At 35.7% G+C, this 18,290-nt stretch overlaps 1 protein-coding gene across 1 annotated transcript in view; it reads left to right on the forward strand.

The window, feature by feature from the left end:
- Positions 1 to 17,337, forward strand: part of LOC140135899 (uncharacterized) — a 101,924-nt gene extending 84,587 nt beyond the window's left edge. Inside the window, 13 exon segments of the mRNA XM_072157564.1 lie at positions 603 to 709; positions 2,296 to 2,467; positions 3,671 to 3,820; positions 5,017 to 5,104; positions 6,762 to 6,951; positions 8,248 to 8,274; positions 9,516 to 9,569; positions 10,320 to 10,355; positions 12,316 to 12,348; positions 12,974 to 12,997; positions 13,682 to 13,714; positions 15,754 to 15,830; positions 16,765 to 17,337. Coding sequence (XP_072013665.1) covers positions 603 to 709; positions 2,296 to 2,467; positions 3,671 to 3,820; positions 5,017 to 5,104; positions 6,762 to 6,951; positions 8,248 to 8,274; positions 9,516 to 9,569; positions 10,320 to 10,355; positions 12,316 to 12,348; positions 12,974 to 12,997; positions 13,682 to 13,714; positions 15,754 to 15,830; positions 16,765 to 16,997 — 1,224 coding nt within the window. The 3' untranslated portion in view covers positions 16,998 to 17,337.
- The last annotated feature ends 953 nt before the right edge of the window (positions 17,338 to 18,290 follow it).

The raw sequence follows: 18,290 nt of genomic DNA on the forward strand, positions 1-18,290 counted from the left end.
AACATTTGGACATTTTGGTAATTTTCAGGTCCTCTGTAATACTAGTAAGGCAAGTAGGGGTGTGTGTGCGAGTTTCTTGAATGGTTCATATGCCATTGTGATGCATTATTAGGACCTACATTCTTAGTTAATGGGTGTGGTTTAGATTGTAAGCACTAAATTTTATTGGTTCTTGTGTGTCGCCTATGACACGATAGAGGATAGCTGTAGTGGATACTACTCAAAATTTCATGAGGATGATAGAGGATATTAAAAAAGGTGTTCTAAGTGTTAGAGCAGTAATAATGCGATAGCCATATTAACAAGAACATTGTTGGCCAGAACAAGCACAACATATTACAAAAACTGAAAATTGTGCTGACCATTTTAAATGGTATTCAAACAAAACAAGATCGATCATAAAGAGCAGGTAAACATAAACTCTCTGCCCTTTGATCAACTAAAAAGGAAGAGATTTAACAGTACAACTTTAAAAAGTTTTTCAAATGATGTTACTGTTCTTTAAAAATACCAATAAATTGATTCCACTGATTTTGTTATTCAAACCTAAAACTGTTGCAACGAAAACATGTTTCAATGATGTGAATGTTACTGTGTTTCAGGATTTCATAATGATAGCATTACGCTTGCTGCAGATGATGAGTGATTACAACCTAGAAACAATTACCATCTTTATTGTTTCATATCTAGATGGAGACAAGGATGTCAGGTAAGGTGGTGGTATTTTGAAGTGAAGCTAAGGTAGAGTCCAAAGTTTTCCGTTTTGCGGAAAACAGAAAAAATCACGGAATCAGAGGTACAACATGGAAAATGACATTTTTGTATGATGTGACCAAAATTGTTAAAAGATAAGAGGAACAAATGTTAAAAGCAATCATGAGTTGTGTGTGTCAATTTTTATGATTCTGTTTAATAATACAGAATAAAGGTATATTACCAAGGCATGAACCCTATATATCCCTCAAAACGTCGTAACAGTCTGCCTATTATCGTGAGAATATTCCAATCAGAGCATATTGTTTGCAACATTGAACACTTTATTGTGACATTAATGTCATTGTTTATACATTTTAAGCTTTATTCATGAAACTCGGATTTACAAATTTTACAACACAGATTATAACATGGAAAGTGGATTTTAGAAAACGGTAAACTTCGGACTCTAAGCTAAGGCAACTATAAAAAAAAAACATGTTTAACTGGCCAAGACTGACCCACATTTTGCATTTTGGGGATTCTTTTTAGTTGCATGCAAGTGAAAATAGACATTTTTGAAAAACATTTAGCTAATTTTCAAAATATGTGCAGAAATAAATTCAGACTTTATCAGATTTTTCAAGGTTTTGGGATTTTTAGTGTCATTAGCTTCTTCCTGACCGATGGACCCTACATCCAGTTGAAATCCATACACCCCCTATGGAAAACATGACCTTAATCTTCCAGGAGTGTGAATTTCAAATTGGGTTACCAGAATATGTGACTCCATTTGAAATATACCCTCTCCCCCACCCCACCCCTTCAAATTGGGTTTGGGTTGGCAAGCCTGCAGCCTCAGAAAAATAAGTTTCCAATATTTCCATTCATTTACTGTTATCATTAAGGGATCTGGAATGAGCATTTGGACAGTATTTTTTGTGGGACATGAGAGCATATCAGACATATCAAATTGCATTCTGAATACGAAGATTCAAGAATGTCTTTCTGATATCAAATATTTTTCATTTTTTGAAATTCACGATATGATACAAATTTTATGATAAATTATTAAAATTTGATATTTTTCACATTTTTGATATATATCAGTCCTCAAAGTAAATTTTATAAATCTAATGACATATTCTTAAAGTGTATGTAGCTGGGAGGAAAAGCCGACGATCAATTGAAAATTTTGACCTTTCATTTTGAAGATATGGATTTTTTTTCCCAAAAAGACCTTTTTTTGTGTGTGTTTTGGGAAAAAAGTCATATCTTCAATACTGAAAGGTCAAAATTTTCAATTGATCGTCGGTTTTTCATCCCATGCACCTACATACACTTTAAGTATAAATCATCAGATTTATAAAGTTTACTTCAAGTACTGTTAAATATCAAAAATATCAATTTTTAATCATTTGCCATAAAATGTGTATTACATTGCGAATTTCAAAAAATCAAAATTATTTGATATCAGAAGGACATTCTTCGTATTCAGAATGCCATTCGATATGTCTGATGTGCTCTAATGTCCCACAATAAATACTGTCCAAACGTTCATACCCCATTGAAATTTTGTATCCATCCAATATTGTTTGGCAGGGATCTTGTGCATGAAATCTTTGGTGAATTAGGTCTTCAAGATGAGCATGATTTCTTCTACAAAGAGATGGACAGCTGGGATGTATGGAGCATAGACGAAGAAGCCGATAGACAACGGGAACTTGCCTCCATGTCTACCAAATGGATTGAAAAGTGGACACTCTTGTTTAAAGTAAGAATTTAGTAATATTATAATGTAATTATTAGACAGACCAGATGTACTGCATTGTGTGGTGTGTCATCTTTGTTCAAGTACGGCGTCAGTGGAAGTGCATGCTTGGTATCATCAGAGACTGAAGACTAGTTTGCATCTGACAATCAACTCCCCACAACTTTGGTAGTAGGAGGTAAAAGGAAGGTTGTTTCATCTGGTGCCTTCATCAGAGAAAAGGAATCGCAGCAAATGGCAAACAATGGCGGTACTTTTACTAGGCAAAAAGCAACTTTACTAGGCATTGTTGACATGGTGCCTTCCGGAAAGAAAGTTTCCAATTCCTAATACCTAAGTTTTGAGACAGTTTGTATGTTTGAAGGTGCAAAAGTAACCGTAGGGCATTCTGTTTTACCACTGCATTCAGAAATTTCAACCATCATGACAAAGCATACACAAATTGTTTCTGAGTTTGATTGACAGGTCTGACTCAAACTTTTTTTTAAATTCGGTCTGGGATTGTAGTTGGCCGTCTGTGTACAGAGTATCTTGAGATTCCGTCTGTGTTCATATCCCTCGTGTTCTATCTGATTCCATTGTTTATTTAATTTGATATGCCAGATGCCAAGGAGTGCATCAGCACTGAAGTGAGGTCAGGTCACTATCAGTCAATTCATTCTGTTCATTGAAAATATGTTTGTTTGTGTTAAAAATTGAACTGATGACAAATATGTAAGGATACATTGAACATTCAGGAGTAATATAATAGGGCTTTATGAGGCTATGTATGGACAAATAATAGATTCAGACAGTAAAAAATTCAGGACTCTGTGGGTAATATTATATTATGAAAAGAAAATGTTTGTATAAATCAATGTTAACATTTTCGTCAGGGATAGCATTTTAGATAATACATTACGTCACTGGGCGAGAAAAACCTCATATATGTACATTTGGCCCTTGGATATGGATGAAGCAAATCCTTCAATATAAAGTCTACACTATAAGGCTTTATCCATGTTCAAGGGCCAAAAGTAAATATGAGTTTTTTCCTGCATGTACTTTTGGCCCTTGAACATGAATAAAGCAAGTTCTTCAATATAAAGTCTACACCTACAAGGCTTTATTCATGTTCAAGGGCCAAAAGTACATATGAGGTTTTTCCTGCCCAGTGACGATTTATAACCTGATTAATGCTTTCCATTTCTACTTTCTTCATAACAGTCTCACTTGAAGAGGTGCATAGAGCAGTTACGCAAGGGTCATATTACTGGTAAAATCCAGCGTAAACAAGTACTGAGACCTGCTCCTAAGCCACAACGTAAAGCAGCTGCTGGCTCACCCACCAAGGGTATACTGAAGAAATCAGATCAGGTATGTAGCACTACTTGATCAGGGTTTCATGATTTAGAGAGTGTGGAAGCCTTGCCTTGGATAATATGCATTCTTAGTTTGTTACATTGCATTTCCTTGTTATCAGGGATGTAAGAGTTCCACATTTATCTGGTGAAAAGAAAATCTGTGTAAAATGCCTCTTTCACTACCAAGCCTATTATTTTAAATTGAGGATGTAATTATCAATCTCATACTAAGTATTTTGCTTGCAACCTTGATGCTTCAGCACAATTATTTAGAAATTCTTGCCTTGTTGCATTTTTTTAATGTCTAAACATATATCTTAAATGGAAATTTTAACCTTTGTTTTCGAGTAACAAGGTGGAAGTTACTGCAAATAAGCAGCAGCTTCATATTTTCATGGTTGTATATAGCTACTGCTAAGAGTGAAACTGCACTGAAGCTGTTTCGAACATTTGTTGTAATATAAATAAACCTTAAGAATTTTAAACTTTCTAGGTTATTTTTTCTCGGGCTACTTACATCCCTGCTTGTTATATTTTGTGAAAATGTTAAGGAATAAAGTAATATTCAGATTTCCTAGCATACTGCTAGCCGTCCAGCGTGTATTATTTTGCACAAGGTCCAATGCGCGCGCTTGACGTCGCGCACATATACACGATGGTTATGCTGTCAAAGGAAATCTGAATATTACTTAAGCCACAATGCTAAAGCACATGCATCATAAATGTAGTCAGACCCTGATGTTCCCTATTCCAGAAAAATACAGCATTAATTTTTTGGGATAAAAAACATATTATCCTGTTTTGCCAAATGAAACAGAACTAAATCATAATCTTATAATTAGTTCTAACTGGCAATAAAAGTCAAATTTTAATATTTGGCCAATTTTTGAAATAAGGGCCAAAAACATGCATTTTAGGGTGTTTTTGGTATGCGGTGACAATCAAACCCAAAGACTTGTACTAAGACTAATGTCAGGTTATGCATTCTAATTTTTGGAAAACACATTGCATGTTTTTTACCCATTTCCCCTTAAATTGCAAAAGTATTAACATTTGACTTTTAGAACTAACTAACAAAAAAATGAGTGCTGTATTTTTTCTGCAATCGGGAGTAGGGCATGTAAATATGCTAATATTTACTGGTGAAGCTTATAAAATAAATCACTACCACTATTTCTTTGTCTTACTACTACTTTATACATGTTACAGGAGAATGATGGTGAAGCAATTGAACCAGGAAAGAAAGAAAGTGTCAAATTCACTCCAGCACCCCCAGCACAACCCAAACCACTTACTGGTAAGCAACAGGCTATTCCAGTTGAAATCCGTACACCCCCCTATGAAAGACATGATCTTAATTTCCAACACTGGGGGAGGGGGTGTAGGTTTCAAATGGAATTACTCATTTGGGGAACCGTATTTAAAAGTCACACTCCCTATGTGGAAGACTAAGGTCATGTCTTCCATAGGGAGTGTGTGGGTTTCAACCAGGCCGTTGCAACTTCTATACTAGCGCAATACAAAAAGATGGCGACAGCGTCGGCTTCCCCTGTGTATTACCCTGTGCGATAGCCTACTGAAAACTGCAGAAAAATGCTGCTGCCACCTACGACAGACTGCGTAGTGCTGTGGAGACTTATGCTAATGACAGAAAAATGCTGCTGCCATCTACGTCCACATGTTGCAAGCGTGACGATCGCTGACCTCACATCGACGATCGGAGTTGCAATTCCATCGCACTTCGTGCTCTATTCTTATTCCATGTTTCAACTGGAATAGCCCTATCAAATGATAACAGACTGGTGAGAGGTTAAAGGCCAAATGTCAGAAATACCTATCACAGTAATATGCACAAAATGTTAGGCTTTTTCCACTACACCGAAAGGTAGGCCCACATTAAGAGTGCTATCACTTGATTTTCCTGGTTTTTAATCTTTGTGTGTTAAAGAAAATAGACCAAGTATAGGACTTCAATGAATAATTCGTGAAGCTTCTGGCGAGATGTTACAAGAAAATTCTCAAAATAAAATATTTTGATATTAAACCGCGATGTTATATGGCCCGCTGATTACGATAGACTAATTCCAATCAGTCGTGTACACTGTGCATATACTGTGTTATGCTTCGTAGTGACGACTGATTATCTTACAGTTCATATTGTGGTGGACTCAAGAAATTATTCTCTTGGAACTTTGGTTAATGCACCATAGCGCTATTGACTAGCGGCGCCCATGTACCGTGCCATGTGTACTGCGCTGTTGTGACAAGATCACGCTCAGAAGTTCTAAAAACAACAAAATCTGTCTTGGACACAACTGCGCAGTCTCAGTGAAAGTTTGCAACCTGCTTAATATTCATGTGCAACCAGAATGTGCAACCAGAATCTGGTTGCAAAAGTCAGCCACTTTTTTCCACATAGTTTTCTCTGTCATCAATCCAGAAGGTTGACGAATGAGGGCAGCAGTCTACGATTACGAGATGATCAGAGTATAGAGTAACTTACGGTAACATTGTAATCCAAGCTTGATATTTTGTAGCTCCCTTGTTACCTAAACCAAATCATCTGGGATCAAACCTAGAATTCGACTGCTCAGTGCCAGAAGTGTGCAAGTGCAATAGCTGCCCTGTGAACATTTGGCATTTTACACACAGTATATTGTCCTCATCTACACATGGCAGATATTGCACTTACTCACTTCTGGCACTGAGTAGTCAAATTATAATCTACAATACTTAAATAGTGCAGATAGTATTGTCTCACATCTGTATTTTATAATATATTTTGCTTGTCAGATATTTGCAATACTTCACAAAGCAAAGAATGTTATTGTTGGATTCATGATTCTTTGTATAAATTTACAAACCTTAGTTGTGAAGGCTACCATAGCCACAAACTGCATAATTCTGGTTGTACCATCAAATTTCATTGTTTACCATTGTTTACTTATTTGTAGTAACATTTGATGTGGCACCAGATACCACTCGCATAGACTATGTACAACCTATGGAGGCCATCAATTACTTTGTGGAGATGGAGACGGAAAAACACCTGGAGAGGTTACGGATGGCCGCTCAGATGGAACAATCCGGTCAAGGAGACGATGGAGTGAGGAATACTGTGTTGGTGCTACCAAAGATTAGACGGTTAGTATACGTGTGGATGGAGAGAGAATTGGTTGCGATAGAATCAAGCTAAATGAGCAATGAGCAAAACTAATTGAATTTTACCCATGATTCTTAAGGCCTAAAAAGGGCCTTTGGGGTTAGTTTTGGGGGTATTAATCTAGAAATGCCTTTGAAATTTTAGTAGCCCTGTAATAATTTACATAGCACATTTTTCCTGAGTATTCAAAGCGCTTTAATTTTGCTGCCATGGTGAATCATCACAATCAGATCGTATCAACTAAGTTTGGTGCAGCTAGCTGAACCTGGCGCCAATCTTTGTGCAGCTCCCCAAATTCCTTTGGGTGAAGGAAGTTTTTGATAACCAAACAACTAATCACCGATTTTGAGCGCAGGAGAAAATCAGAGATCCTGGAGAAAACCTGCGAGAGTGAGCATGTTATGTAATTTATTGGTGTCAAAAATCTGGTGGACGACATATAAAAAAAATGGGTATTCCGGGACATCAGGCAGCCAGTTTTTTGAGCCCTGCTGTCTGTGTTTCATAATAATCCCTTCTCATATCTAAATACCAATTTTCTACCTCATTTTGCAGTTTTAAGTGCAAAGAAGTTTTTATTTTCTTCTAAAGTTGGTCTCCCAAGTATTACTTACACTTTTGTCATTAAATCAAACTTCATTTTGATTTCATAGTTGACTCATTTTTGCTTGATAACATTGCAATATGATATGCTCTCATGAAACTTTGACAAAAATTGCAAGAGTGCCTGTATATTATTTGATAACAGTTTTGATTACTGGTGTGTACATTCAGCGCTGAAGCTTGCCAGTCAGGTCAGTAAGCCTAACTCTAAAACAATACTGGATCCATATTTAGGATTACTGACATAGATACACCATTAGACTGGTAGGTTATTTTTGAAATTTTACCCAACTGATAGCAAAGTTGGTCAGGTAATGGAGTACAGCGTATTAAAGTACAATCCAGTGTGCATTTTGAGAAATGAGAGATGCAAAGTTCAATGTACCAGCTAAGATCAGATGCAAGGAGTTGCAACAAACACACACAACCCACTGTGCAATAGCCAGCAACCATGGACATCCACCAATACGTTTTTATTATTTAACTGCGGACAAGTTTTATTCACCTTACTGTGGACCATAATGTAGTGTACCTCAATGTAGTCCATGATGCTCATTTGTGTGTATCATGAGTTTGATTTGTATTATCGTGCTGCAGGTAATGTATTTGTATAGCATCAATTATGAAATGAAAATTCAACGTAATATTTTGATGTCTAATTTTATGCCATATAGTGGATCTGGAGAAGCACTGGTTGCCAGGTAACATTGAATCCCATGAGGAGGAAGTATATCTTAGTCAAAATCTTTGGACATTCTTACTTTCTTGTTTTGTACACAGGACAGTGTGAATTATAATTTGACAAATTGATGGTTGTATCAATTACACACTTATGACATGCAGGGCTAAACAAATCACAATACTTCTGATGGTCTGATTAGTGTATGATTATCAAGTACATCCAGACCCTGGGTGATTTCTCAAATATAAAAGTGCTACCCATATGCTAGTTAATCAATCCACAAAACAGACTCTAAATGTGACAAATTTGAAACCCTAGCTCACTATTAACATCAACATTTTATACCCTGAATGTCGTAATATCATTTTTAAAACCATGATGAAAAAAATATTTACCACTAGGTTTGCCTCAGGCTAAGAGCATGTCAAGATTTTAAAACTTTTGTCAGTATTTATATATGTGATTTTGTAGGTTCATATAGCCAAAAATGGGACCCTAATTAATGAGGATGCATAGCACTTTTATGATTGAGTGAACCCCCCCCCCAACCCCACATCCAGACCCAGCTGGATCTTTTACTTTTGTCAATGTCCAAAGATTTATGACTGTTGGAGATTTATTTTCCAACTATTGATTGAAGTGGATGTGTCTGTTCTTCCCTCCCATTGTTAATATACATAAATCACAATTGCTTTGTATAATTATTTCCACCATATTTCCAATTTTGCACCCTAATCATTAATACAATCAGCTTTACTTTTCAGGTGATCTATTAATTCAACACTTTCGTTGAAGTTGATTTTTTAACAGCCAATAATCTCTGGATTTGCACCTATGACCCCAACTATGTGTACCTTTCTTTTGCACCCTTTTACTCTATTTTAATATTTTTCACTTTTTCTGTATTCAGAAATTTGATTTCATTAACAGGACTGAGTGATTGTAATCCCTAACAGTTGATTTTGCACCTTAGTTCCACTTTAATATACTCCTTCTATTAGTTCCACTTTAATATACTTTGTTTACTAAATGTGGCACCTTTCAGGTTTACTTAATCATATATAATATCTTAATCATTTCAGGTGACAATGCAGATTAAAATATTATTTAACAGTCCTGTGAATGACTTTATCCATCTTACATATCATTTTGTACCCATAAAATCCAATTTATATGCACTATACTCACTTAATGTTGACTAAGATTATTTTGAAGTCCCTTAATTATGCTTGTACCCATATTTGTTCTTGTACGCAATAGCAAAGCAGTAGGAGATGACGGTGCCACAACTCGTAGAAGGGTGCCATTAGACAGGTAATTGATTGGTTGATTGATTGGTTGGTTGATTGATTGGTTGATTGAGGACTACATAAGTATATACATAGGTTAACTTGGAAAAAAGGGATCTGGGAGAATACAGAAATGTATGAAACATAACTAGAGTTATGTAAATGAGAGAGCAGCTAGAGGGTAAACACAATCTGTGAAATTGGTGTTAGGGTTTCGGCTCTGAAGTGGTCAAGTGGGAGTAGGCCACCACTGTGGTCATTGGTTATCATGAATATCTCGGTATCTGGAGTACATGTATATGCATATTGTACAGGATGCATCTCAATTTTAATCAATTTTTCCAACCAGAAGAAAACAAATATATATCGGAAAAAAAATTTCCATTGGTAGTTTGTGCATGATGTCGGGCAGGTCCAAATTTCTGTTATGTGATTATAGCTTTTTGTTTTAAAGTGACATTAATTTTTTTTTAAATTAATTTACTGAGGCATTCAAAACATTTGCTTGGTCCAATTTCCATACGTTGAGCCATAGGGAATTTAGGAAGTATTGATCACACCATGCCAAGTATAGGGACAAGTAGACCAACTAGGATTGTCTCTACTTTTATGTAAATCACCCATACTTGTGGATATAGATGCTTATGGGATGAGATCAAAGCCATTGTGCTACGTAATTGTGCTGGATTTTAACATTTGTTGAGATACATATATATGCATTCTGTACTGCATCACCTAACTTAATCTTTTTGTCTTTGACCAAATCCATATAAAGGGAAGAAGTACAGATCGAGTCTGCTAGAAGGAGAAGGTAGCCAACACAAATCTTTGTGATGTTTGCTGTGATATTTTTTTTGTTCCAAAGAAGTCATTGATTACATTTAGAAAGAATGACTTATGTGATATGTTGACCCTTCCAAAGAAGTCATTGATATTAAGAATGACTTGTGTGCTTTATGTTAAATAGTGATCTTGTGATTAATATTTCTAAATGTTACTTATAGTACTTACATTGCACATGGAAATTAGAATTTATAATAGATTTTGACACTTTGTTATGACCGATCTAAGAGTGAGAGAGGGGAGTGTACTTTCTTGACACTTTGACGGAACAGTGTGATTTGCTGTGCTATGGGTGCAACGGTGTGAAAACTAATACCTGGGGTTTTTTGTTGGGATTGTTTTTTTTGATAACCCAAGAAAGACACTATAGAGCTTATTTCCATTGGAGTCCATTGGGTAGGGTGTACAAACACACCCCTACACAAATTTCATCAATGACAGCAAAAATAATAACACTTCACAAGCTTAATTAAATCAAGGAATAGTTTAATCATAGGATAGGAACAGATGTTTTGAAACAAAACAATTAAAGCCATGTTATAACATTTCCATAACAAATAGTTACTAGCCGATTTCTTTTCCATAAAATGTTAGCTTTTACTGTCAGATATGACCCCTTTTAATTTTGAGCTGGACAACTGAGGTAAAGCAAAGAAAACAGAAATTTACTACCAGTGCAGATGTCACCAATGTATGTCACTCCTTCGGTTGTGCTACTGCACAGGCCTTTGATGTGTGTGTACCATCCCGAACGCACATACGTGAACATCGGTATGCTGCGGTAACTAATATTTCCATCGTAATAATTAAGCGACGGTTCCTGCGTTTTATTCAAATTTGCGAATTTTGACAAAACTACAGCACCTAAAGTCTTGATTTTTGCAGGGTATGTTAGTTTAATCAAGTATATTACAATCATGTAAAAAATAGAATTTTGAAAAATATTGAGGACGTCCTCCTCAGCAATGTTATAATATGACTTTAAGGTTTTTTAAAGATCATTCTTGTCCAAATGTATTATACTCAAAGCTTACCAACTCAAATTTGCACCATGCTATGGTAAATCCACCATCTTGGTTTGTCGTTAATAGAGGGCAGATAATATGCCTCTGCCATTTTACGGCAACAGTCCGAACAATAATTTGCATCTTTAAGCTTGCGTGTTTGCAAAGGTGTGCACAAAAACTGCACATGAAATACTCTTGGCACAACATGTTACACACAGAACGTAAACAACCGCAAACTTTGAATTCAAGTTTGTCGGCCGCATAGCGAAATAATCCGGAGCTATAATTTTGTGCATAATTCCTTTTACAAATTCTTGAAACAATTGCACGCGGAGCGCACAAAATTTTGAACAAACAAGGCCTACCACTAATTAATTTTGGTCACTAGAAGTTGAATATCAGTCTTAAAATGTTCTTTCAATTGATTTTGTGCTGAAATGCGAGCGAAAATTTTGACTTTCATCGCTTGGAGGGGTGCAGAATCTATGCTGAATTGGTCAGTTACGCCACTGGGTGTGAATTGGGATATATCAATACTGCATCATCACTTCAGTCATGTTTTAAAATTGTTTAGAAATGTGAAGAAACTGTGAAATTTGTTTGTGTGCTATAGTTCAGGATACACAAAACTGGAAAGAAAGAAAAACTTTTTTCTGCAATTTTCGAAAATTAAGTTTGGTATTCGTTTAAACAGTTAAAAACCATTTTCAAGATAAGATGTGGACAGACAAATAACTTTATTTTGGGTGGGGGTTATGGTCAAGTTTAATTCAAATAAGACTAATGCACACTAACAATATGGTGTACACTTCTTTGCTGTGCTTCACTTTGGTTTTATACTATTTAGTTTAAATTATACAACACAACAGAAGTAAAGCAACTTTTTTCTATGTTCTTTATCTTATCAATGAACCTCACTAGTAGGACATCCAACGGAGAGCAAAAAAGTGCAAGGTATGACATATGACATGTTGTCATGATTTTGATTGGTTTGGAATAATAAAAAGCAATAAGATCCGATATCGGATTAATTCAGAATGAAGTCAACACATAATTAAAACGGAAATTGCTCTGCCTGGAATAGACGTAGATCTATGTTAAAGCTAATTGAGCAATAATGGAAATAGTTCCAAGGATAGCACTTTTGGGCTGTTAAACTTATATTGTAAAACACTCATTTATGCTTGGATGAAAGTTTTGGATTACAAATGATAATTGAGCTTCTTGTATGTTTGTCATCTACCTTAGTTCAAATGGCAAAATGATCACTAAAGTGTGCTCCTAGAAAGTTTGCTGCTTGTATAACTGCAGTCATTAACATTGTATATTAATACATATGTACTTTCAGGAAATTGTGTATTGTAATTATATTTACTTTGTCTGAACAACATAGATTCCAGTAAAATGTCGTTAAGTGGTTGCAAATGAATGGTTTTCTGAAAATGTACCTTTCCTATACACTTACATTAAGCAAAATATCCTGAATCGGGACATTTCCTGGAACCTGGCATCTCTGGAACTAATAATATGATCAAATACTAATTCAACATGATTTTATTTCCTAAATATTCTATTTCAGAGAGTTATGGGAAGAGCTACAGAGGTATTATTTCAATTGTTTTATCTTATATTTTATACATAAGAGTCCACTCTTTGTCTTTTATACTTTTCTTATACAAAATAGACCAATTTTAAGATACACAGTGAAGGCTGTGATGTTTCCATTATATCCAATAAGTATTTAGTTCAGTCATCTGAATGATACCTTTATTTTGTACAGTAGCCTCTATGTATTAGTTATATCTTAAAGAAATGATATGATTTTATTGACATTTTATTTTACACAGTTTTATGTATTACAGAAGATCTGTGTTTAAACCATGACCTTGATTACTGCTATTCTGTTCATATAATTTATAAATGCTATATATTTTGATATATTATATATCATTTAACCATTATGTTACCCTGTTGGGCCAGCTTCTTATCTACCTATTTAAGATGAGTTTTATCTTTCCATACATAGAGCCCCGTATATTGGTAAATGTACACTGAGCTTTCCTTGAGATTGGGCGTGAAATGTCACCGCTCAACTGTGCCAGTTGCTCTAACACCACTTTGTTTTGAAGAGCTAGAAGTATCAAATGCTCAGAAACTCCTAAGACCCTCTTGTGGCCAATACTAATTTTAATTAAAAGTTTTTCTCAATTTAAATGTCTTTGAATGCCTCGTTATCCATGTCTAATTACATAACACTATTTTTGTACCCTAATCATGCTTGCCTTAGACCAATAAAGAAGAAAAAGAAGGAGTCAGAGAGGTAATGGGGTATTAACTGCACGCACACCTGAATTTCCTATTCTTAAAATTTCTAAATATTTTGTAGATGTAGGATTAGAATAGACTAGTTAGCTAGTAGAAATTAGTTTACTACAATGCTCACCAACAGTGTCGGTACACTTTTAATAGGGTTATGTACAGAGCCCCATTCCCTGATTAATGTTGAATCAAAAGCAGTGTTGCTCATGCATGCTCAAGCACGATATTGCAAACGAGCCCCATTCCCCGATTAATATTGAATCCTGATATTTTGTTCATGTGGGCTCAATAGAACCCAACATTGATTGGTGGGGCAGGGGGAGGTATCAGGGGTGCGGGTAATGTTTAGACTTGACACTAAAGAAAGCACTATTTCATATGGCATTTACAAGGTGCATATTCTATTTTTTTTTATTCCATCCTATTTTGTCTAGCAGTAGCATTGTAGTAGCACCAGTGGGGAAGGGCAGAGTTGTGAGGTTAAAAAGGGTGAAGACTTGACACCAACGAAATTGCGATTTCAGCATTTTAAAAATAAAAAGAAATAAGGTCATAATACAGTTCATCTTTAATTTTGCATAGGTGTCTCAACAACTTTGATGAGCATTGTAGTTCAGAAAGTGAACCATTGTATATCATAAAATATATGATTTTGTGACCTTTTATTGACTGTTCTTCAATTTTTGATTCCTAATTTACTGAAATTTATTTGATTCACAAGTATACTTTTTAAGAATATTATTTCATGTCACATTGAGATATGTCTTTTTCATGAAGCTACTTGTCATATCTATATGTGTTGCCACAGTGATAAAGTACTCCTGTAATGCTTACCATATATGTGTCTATGTTAATACTTTTGTTTATTTCTCCTTCCCTTTTTGTTTGCATGCGTACCCTTTTGTTGCTTTGGCAGAATCAGGAAGAGGTAAACTGATCCTGTGTGCTGTGCTTCTTTTATTTCAGGTTCCCAATATACAACTGTGAAATTGTGAAATTTTGTCTACCATATTTCATTTCATTGAGATTTATACATATGATACATACTTATTGCAAGCAACTCTATATTTTGATAGCCCATCTTGATAATAGTTTGAAGCCACAATGCTTATCAGACGGTCTACTCAGTGTATTGTCTCTTGTAGATACCACCATTGGTTGGCACAAAAAGAGACTGCTGCTTGCCAATCCAATAATGAACTTAAGAGCTTGAAGGTACATGTATTATATTACTTGACATGTGTCATCATTGCCCGGCAGTATGCACGCGAATTATGGCAATTTCCATTGTTCTTTCCCCTGCAGTGTGCGTACGCATCGTAGTTTGCTCAGGGCATGTGCATTTTAAATCGCTCACCACATTTCATATAGTACTAGAAAGCCATTGAACAGTGTAGCGGTTCATTCAAGCATATCGATAAACCAGTCCCTCACCTTTGTTGATAAACAGTGATATCAAGTGATCTATAGTTGACCCCATGAGTACTATCTCTAAGAACTATTTTGATTGGTTACAAAGAAGACTGTGTCATGTATTGAGCCAATCAGAGATTTTGTAATAATGGACAGTGGGGCTGATGGAGATTATGCATAAAATTGCTTGGAGATAATCCTCTACAGCCCTACCATTATCCTTACCATGTTGCTGATTGGCTCATTAAATCATTATTGACTTCTTGTAACCAATTAGCAGGCTTGACTCATAGGGGTTAAGTGATAGATAAGAAGGTACTCACTACAGGTCTACACCTAGCAGAGATGCCAGTCAGTGTGTCCAAAAATCCTGAAATGGCAACAAATTTCCTGAAAAATGTACTTTGCCGATACATTTGTACAGGATCGTCCGAGTAAAATTTCCTAAAATCAGGAAATTTTCTGAAGACTGGCAACACTCTGTGGGAAATTAATTAATGGTGAAATATTAAACAGCATAATAAAGCATTTTCAGTGTATTGGTTGTGTCCAGGAATGGCACATTAATCACTAAAATTAATGAATTCATATTAACACAAACATTTCAAAATCCAATTTACATTGCAGCCAACCTAGACTGGTTCGGTTAGGAGAGTCACATACCAGTAAGTGTAGGCCACACAGAGAGACGACGCTGGAAGTCGGTAAGTCACATATTTTCATAGTTTAATTTACATTCATAAAAATGGCAGTTTATTGTACTGCAGTGTGTATTTGGATAAAATTCCTACTCAAAATAATTAGAGGATCAGACTTATTTATTAGGAGTTTGCAAAAACAGCAGTAACCTTGTAAATCAGATGCGTGTCATTTCATTCAGTAATATTTAGGCAACAGAACACTTGTACTACAAAGTACTGATGTCCTGCGACAGTGAAAAACACATTGGTTAGCACCATAAGAACAAAACAGAAAAGTTAAAATTAAAATCGTCAGATTCTGATCCTTTAAATTTTTTGAGTATTGTAATAGAAAATAAAGTAAAATGGTTTTCAATTTAAGTGCATTATTTTTATCAAATCCGGACAAGTTAAAGTATGGGGTTATTTCTTTGAAACAAGACTTATTATGATAATATTTGTTAGACATGATTTTAAAGGGATTATCAGTGACTTGCCAAACCAGGACACCCTGAAATTGGCCCAAAATTCAGATTTTTGCATTTTTGGAAAAAACATTGATGTGAAATGAGTGGAACAAATGACATGTGAAAGCAATTTGATAAACACAAAATCTGGCAAGAGGGAAAATTTTTCCTACCACATGTGTAACAAATCCAAATCTAATAATGAAGGGATGAGGCAGCCTATATGCTTCACCCTGGCAGGGCGTACGACAATGTGAGACACAATTAATATATGTCAGGATCAGAAATAAATGATACAAGCCCAAGAAATTATAATTTAAATGACCTTATGAAGCTCAAGCAAACTGACATATAATAAATTGAGAGAGAAAAAATCTTGCTCAATTTATTATATGTCAGTTTTCCCAAGCTTCATCAAGTCAAATCCAAATCTAATCAACTAATCAAAATGTACATAATTTATTTCTCAATTTTTGTTCCCATTATCACAGATTTACGCTTGCCACCAATTCCACAGGCAACACGAAGGATGGACGAAGACGGACTTTACAACTTCACCAATAAGATAGACTTCCCCATGAAGACATTCTATGTGAATCCATTTCCAAGTCCCATCGATGTATATGATCAGCTCCATCAACCTATACTTCTCACTCTGAAGTCGTCTCAGAAATACTTTGTACCGGGTCAATCTGTGGTGCAAGATGATAGTTTTGGTAGATGATAGTTGCTTGTCGGTTTCATGTCAATAATATCCATAGTGGTTTAACAAAAACTTGGTTTGGCGGTTTAAATTCAGAAATGAACATTTATAGTCTGTATATCTACCTCGAGTCACCGGCATTAGCTTTGAAGTTCAGCGTGTTCTGCGTTAGCTTAGCGTTACTTGGTGCGTGCGCATACTTTAACGTGCACAATCAACATGCCGCATATGTACACGCAAGAAACTACGCTAAGCCAACGCAGCACATGCTGAACTTCAAAGCTAGTGCCGGTGACTTGAGGTAGATATACAGACTGTAGTTCCTAACTGTCAGTTTATACTTATTTTATGTGTCAAACAAAAAAAAGTGAAAATTTGTTGTTGGATCAAACAAAACAAGATATAATTGTTACTAATATTGATTTGGAACTATGAACAAAAGAAGTGTTACAATTCTTTTGTATTCCATTGTTTTTGTGACAATGAAAGTGAAATTGCAGGAACAAGTTGTAATGTGATTTTCAGCAGTTGTAATGGCAAGACAAAGGTATTTCCATTAGATGGTGTGTGTATGCTTGCCTATGATATAATTGTCAGCCTAATTCACAGTGTATGTAAGTAATGTTTGAATATGTGAATGCATCAGCAGCTAAATGGAGATATGTCTTTGTGCCGCTAAGCCATTGATCATGCTGTTGTGTATGATTGCCTGAGATATCTATGAATTCACACAGGGCATACACTGGACACTTGGACACTGAGTGAACTCATGTAACACAGGCAGTCATTCACACAGCAGCTAATGGAGATATGTCTTTGTGCCGCTAAACCATTGATCATGTTGTTGTGTATGATTGCCTGAGATATGCACTCATACAGGGCATACACAGGGCACTGAGTAAACTTATGCGTAACATAGGCAGTCATGCACACAGCAGCTAATGGAGATATGTCTTTGTGCCGCTAAGCCATTGATCATGTTGTGTGTATGATTGCCTGAGATATCTATGAATTCACTCATGCACTCATATAGGACATACACTGGGCACTGAGTGAACTCACCCCAACACAGGCAGTCATTCACAATGCAACTAGTGGAGATACGTCTTTGTGCCGCTAAGTTATTGATCATGTTGTTGTGTATGATTGCCTGAGATATCTATGAATTCACTCATGCGCACTGAGTAAACTCATACGTAACACAGGCAGTCATTCACAATGCAACTAGTGGAGATACGTCTTTGTGCCGCTAACCCATTGATCATGTTGATTGTGTGTATGATTGCCTGAGATATCTAAGAGTTCACTCTTGTT

Source organism: Amphiura filiformis, chromosome 16 (genome assembly GCF_039555335.1).
Source record: "Amphiura filiformis chromosome 16, Afil_fr2py, whole genome shotgun sequence".
NCBI lineage: Eukaryota > Metazoa > Echinodermata > Ophiuroidea > Amphilepidida > Amphiuridae > Amphiura > Amphiura filiformis.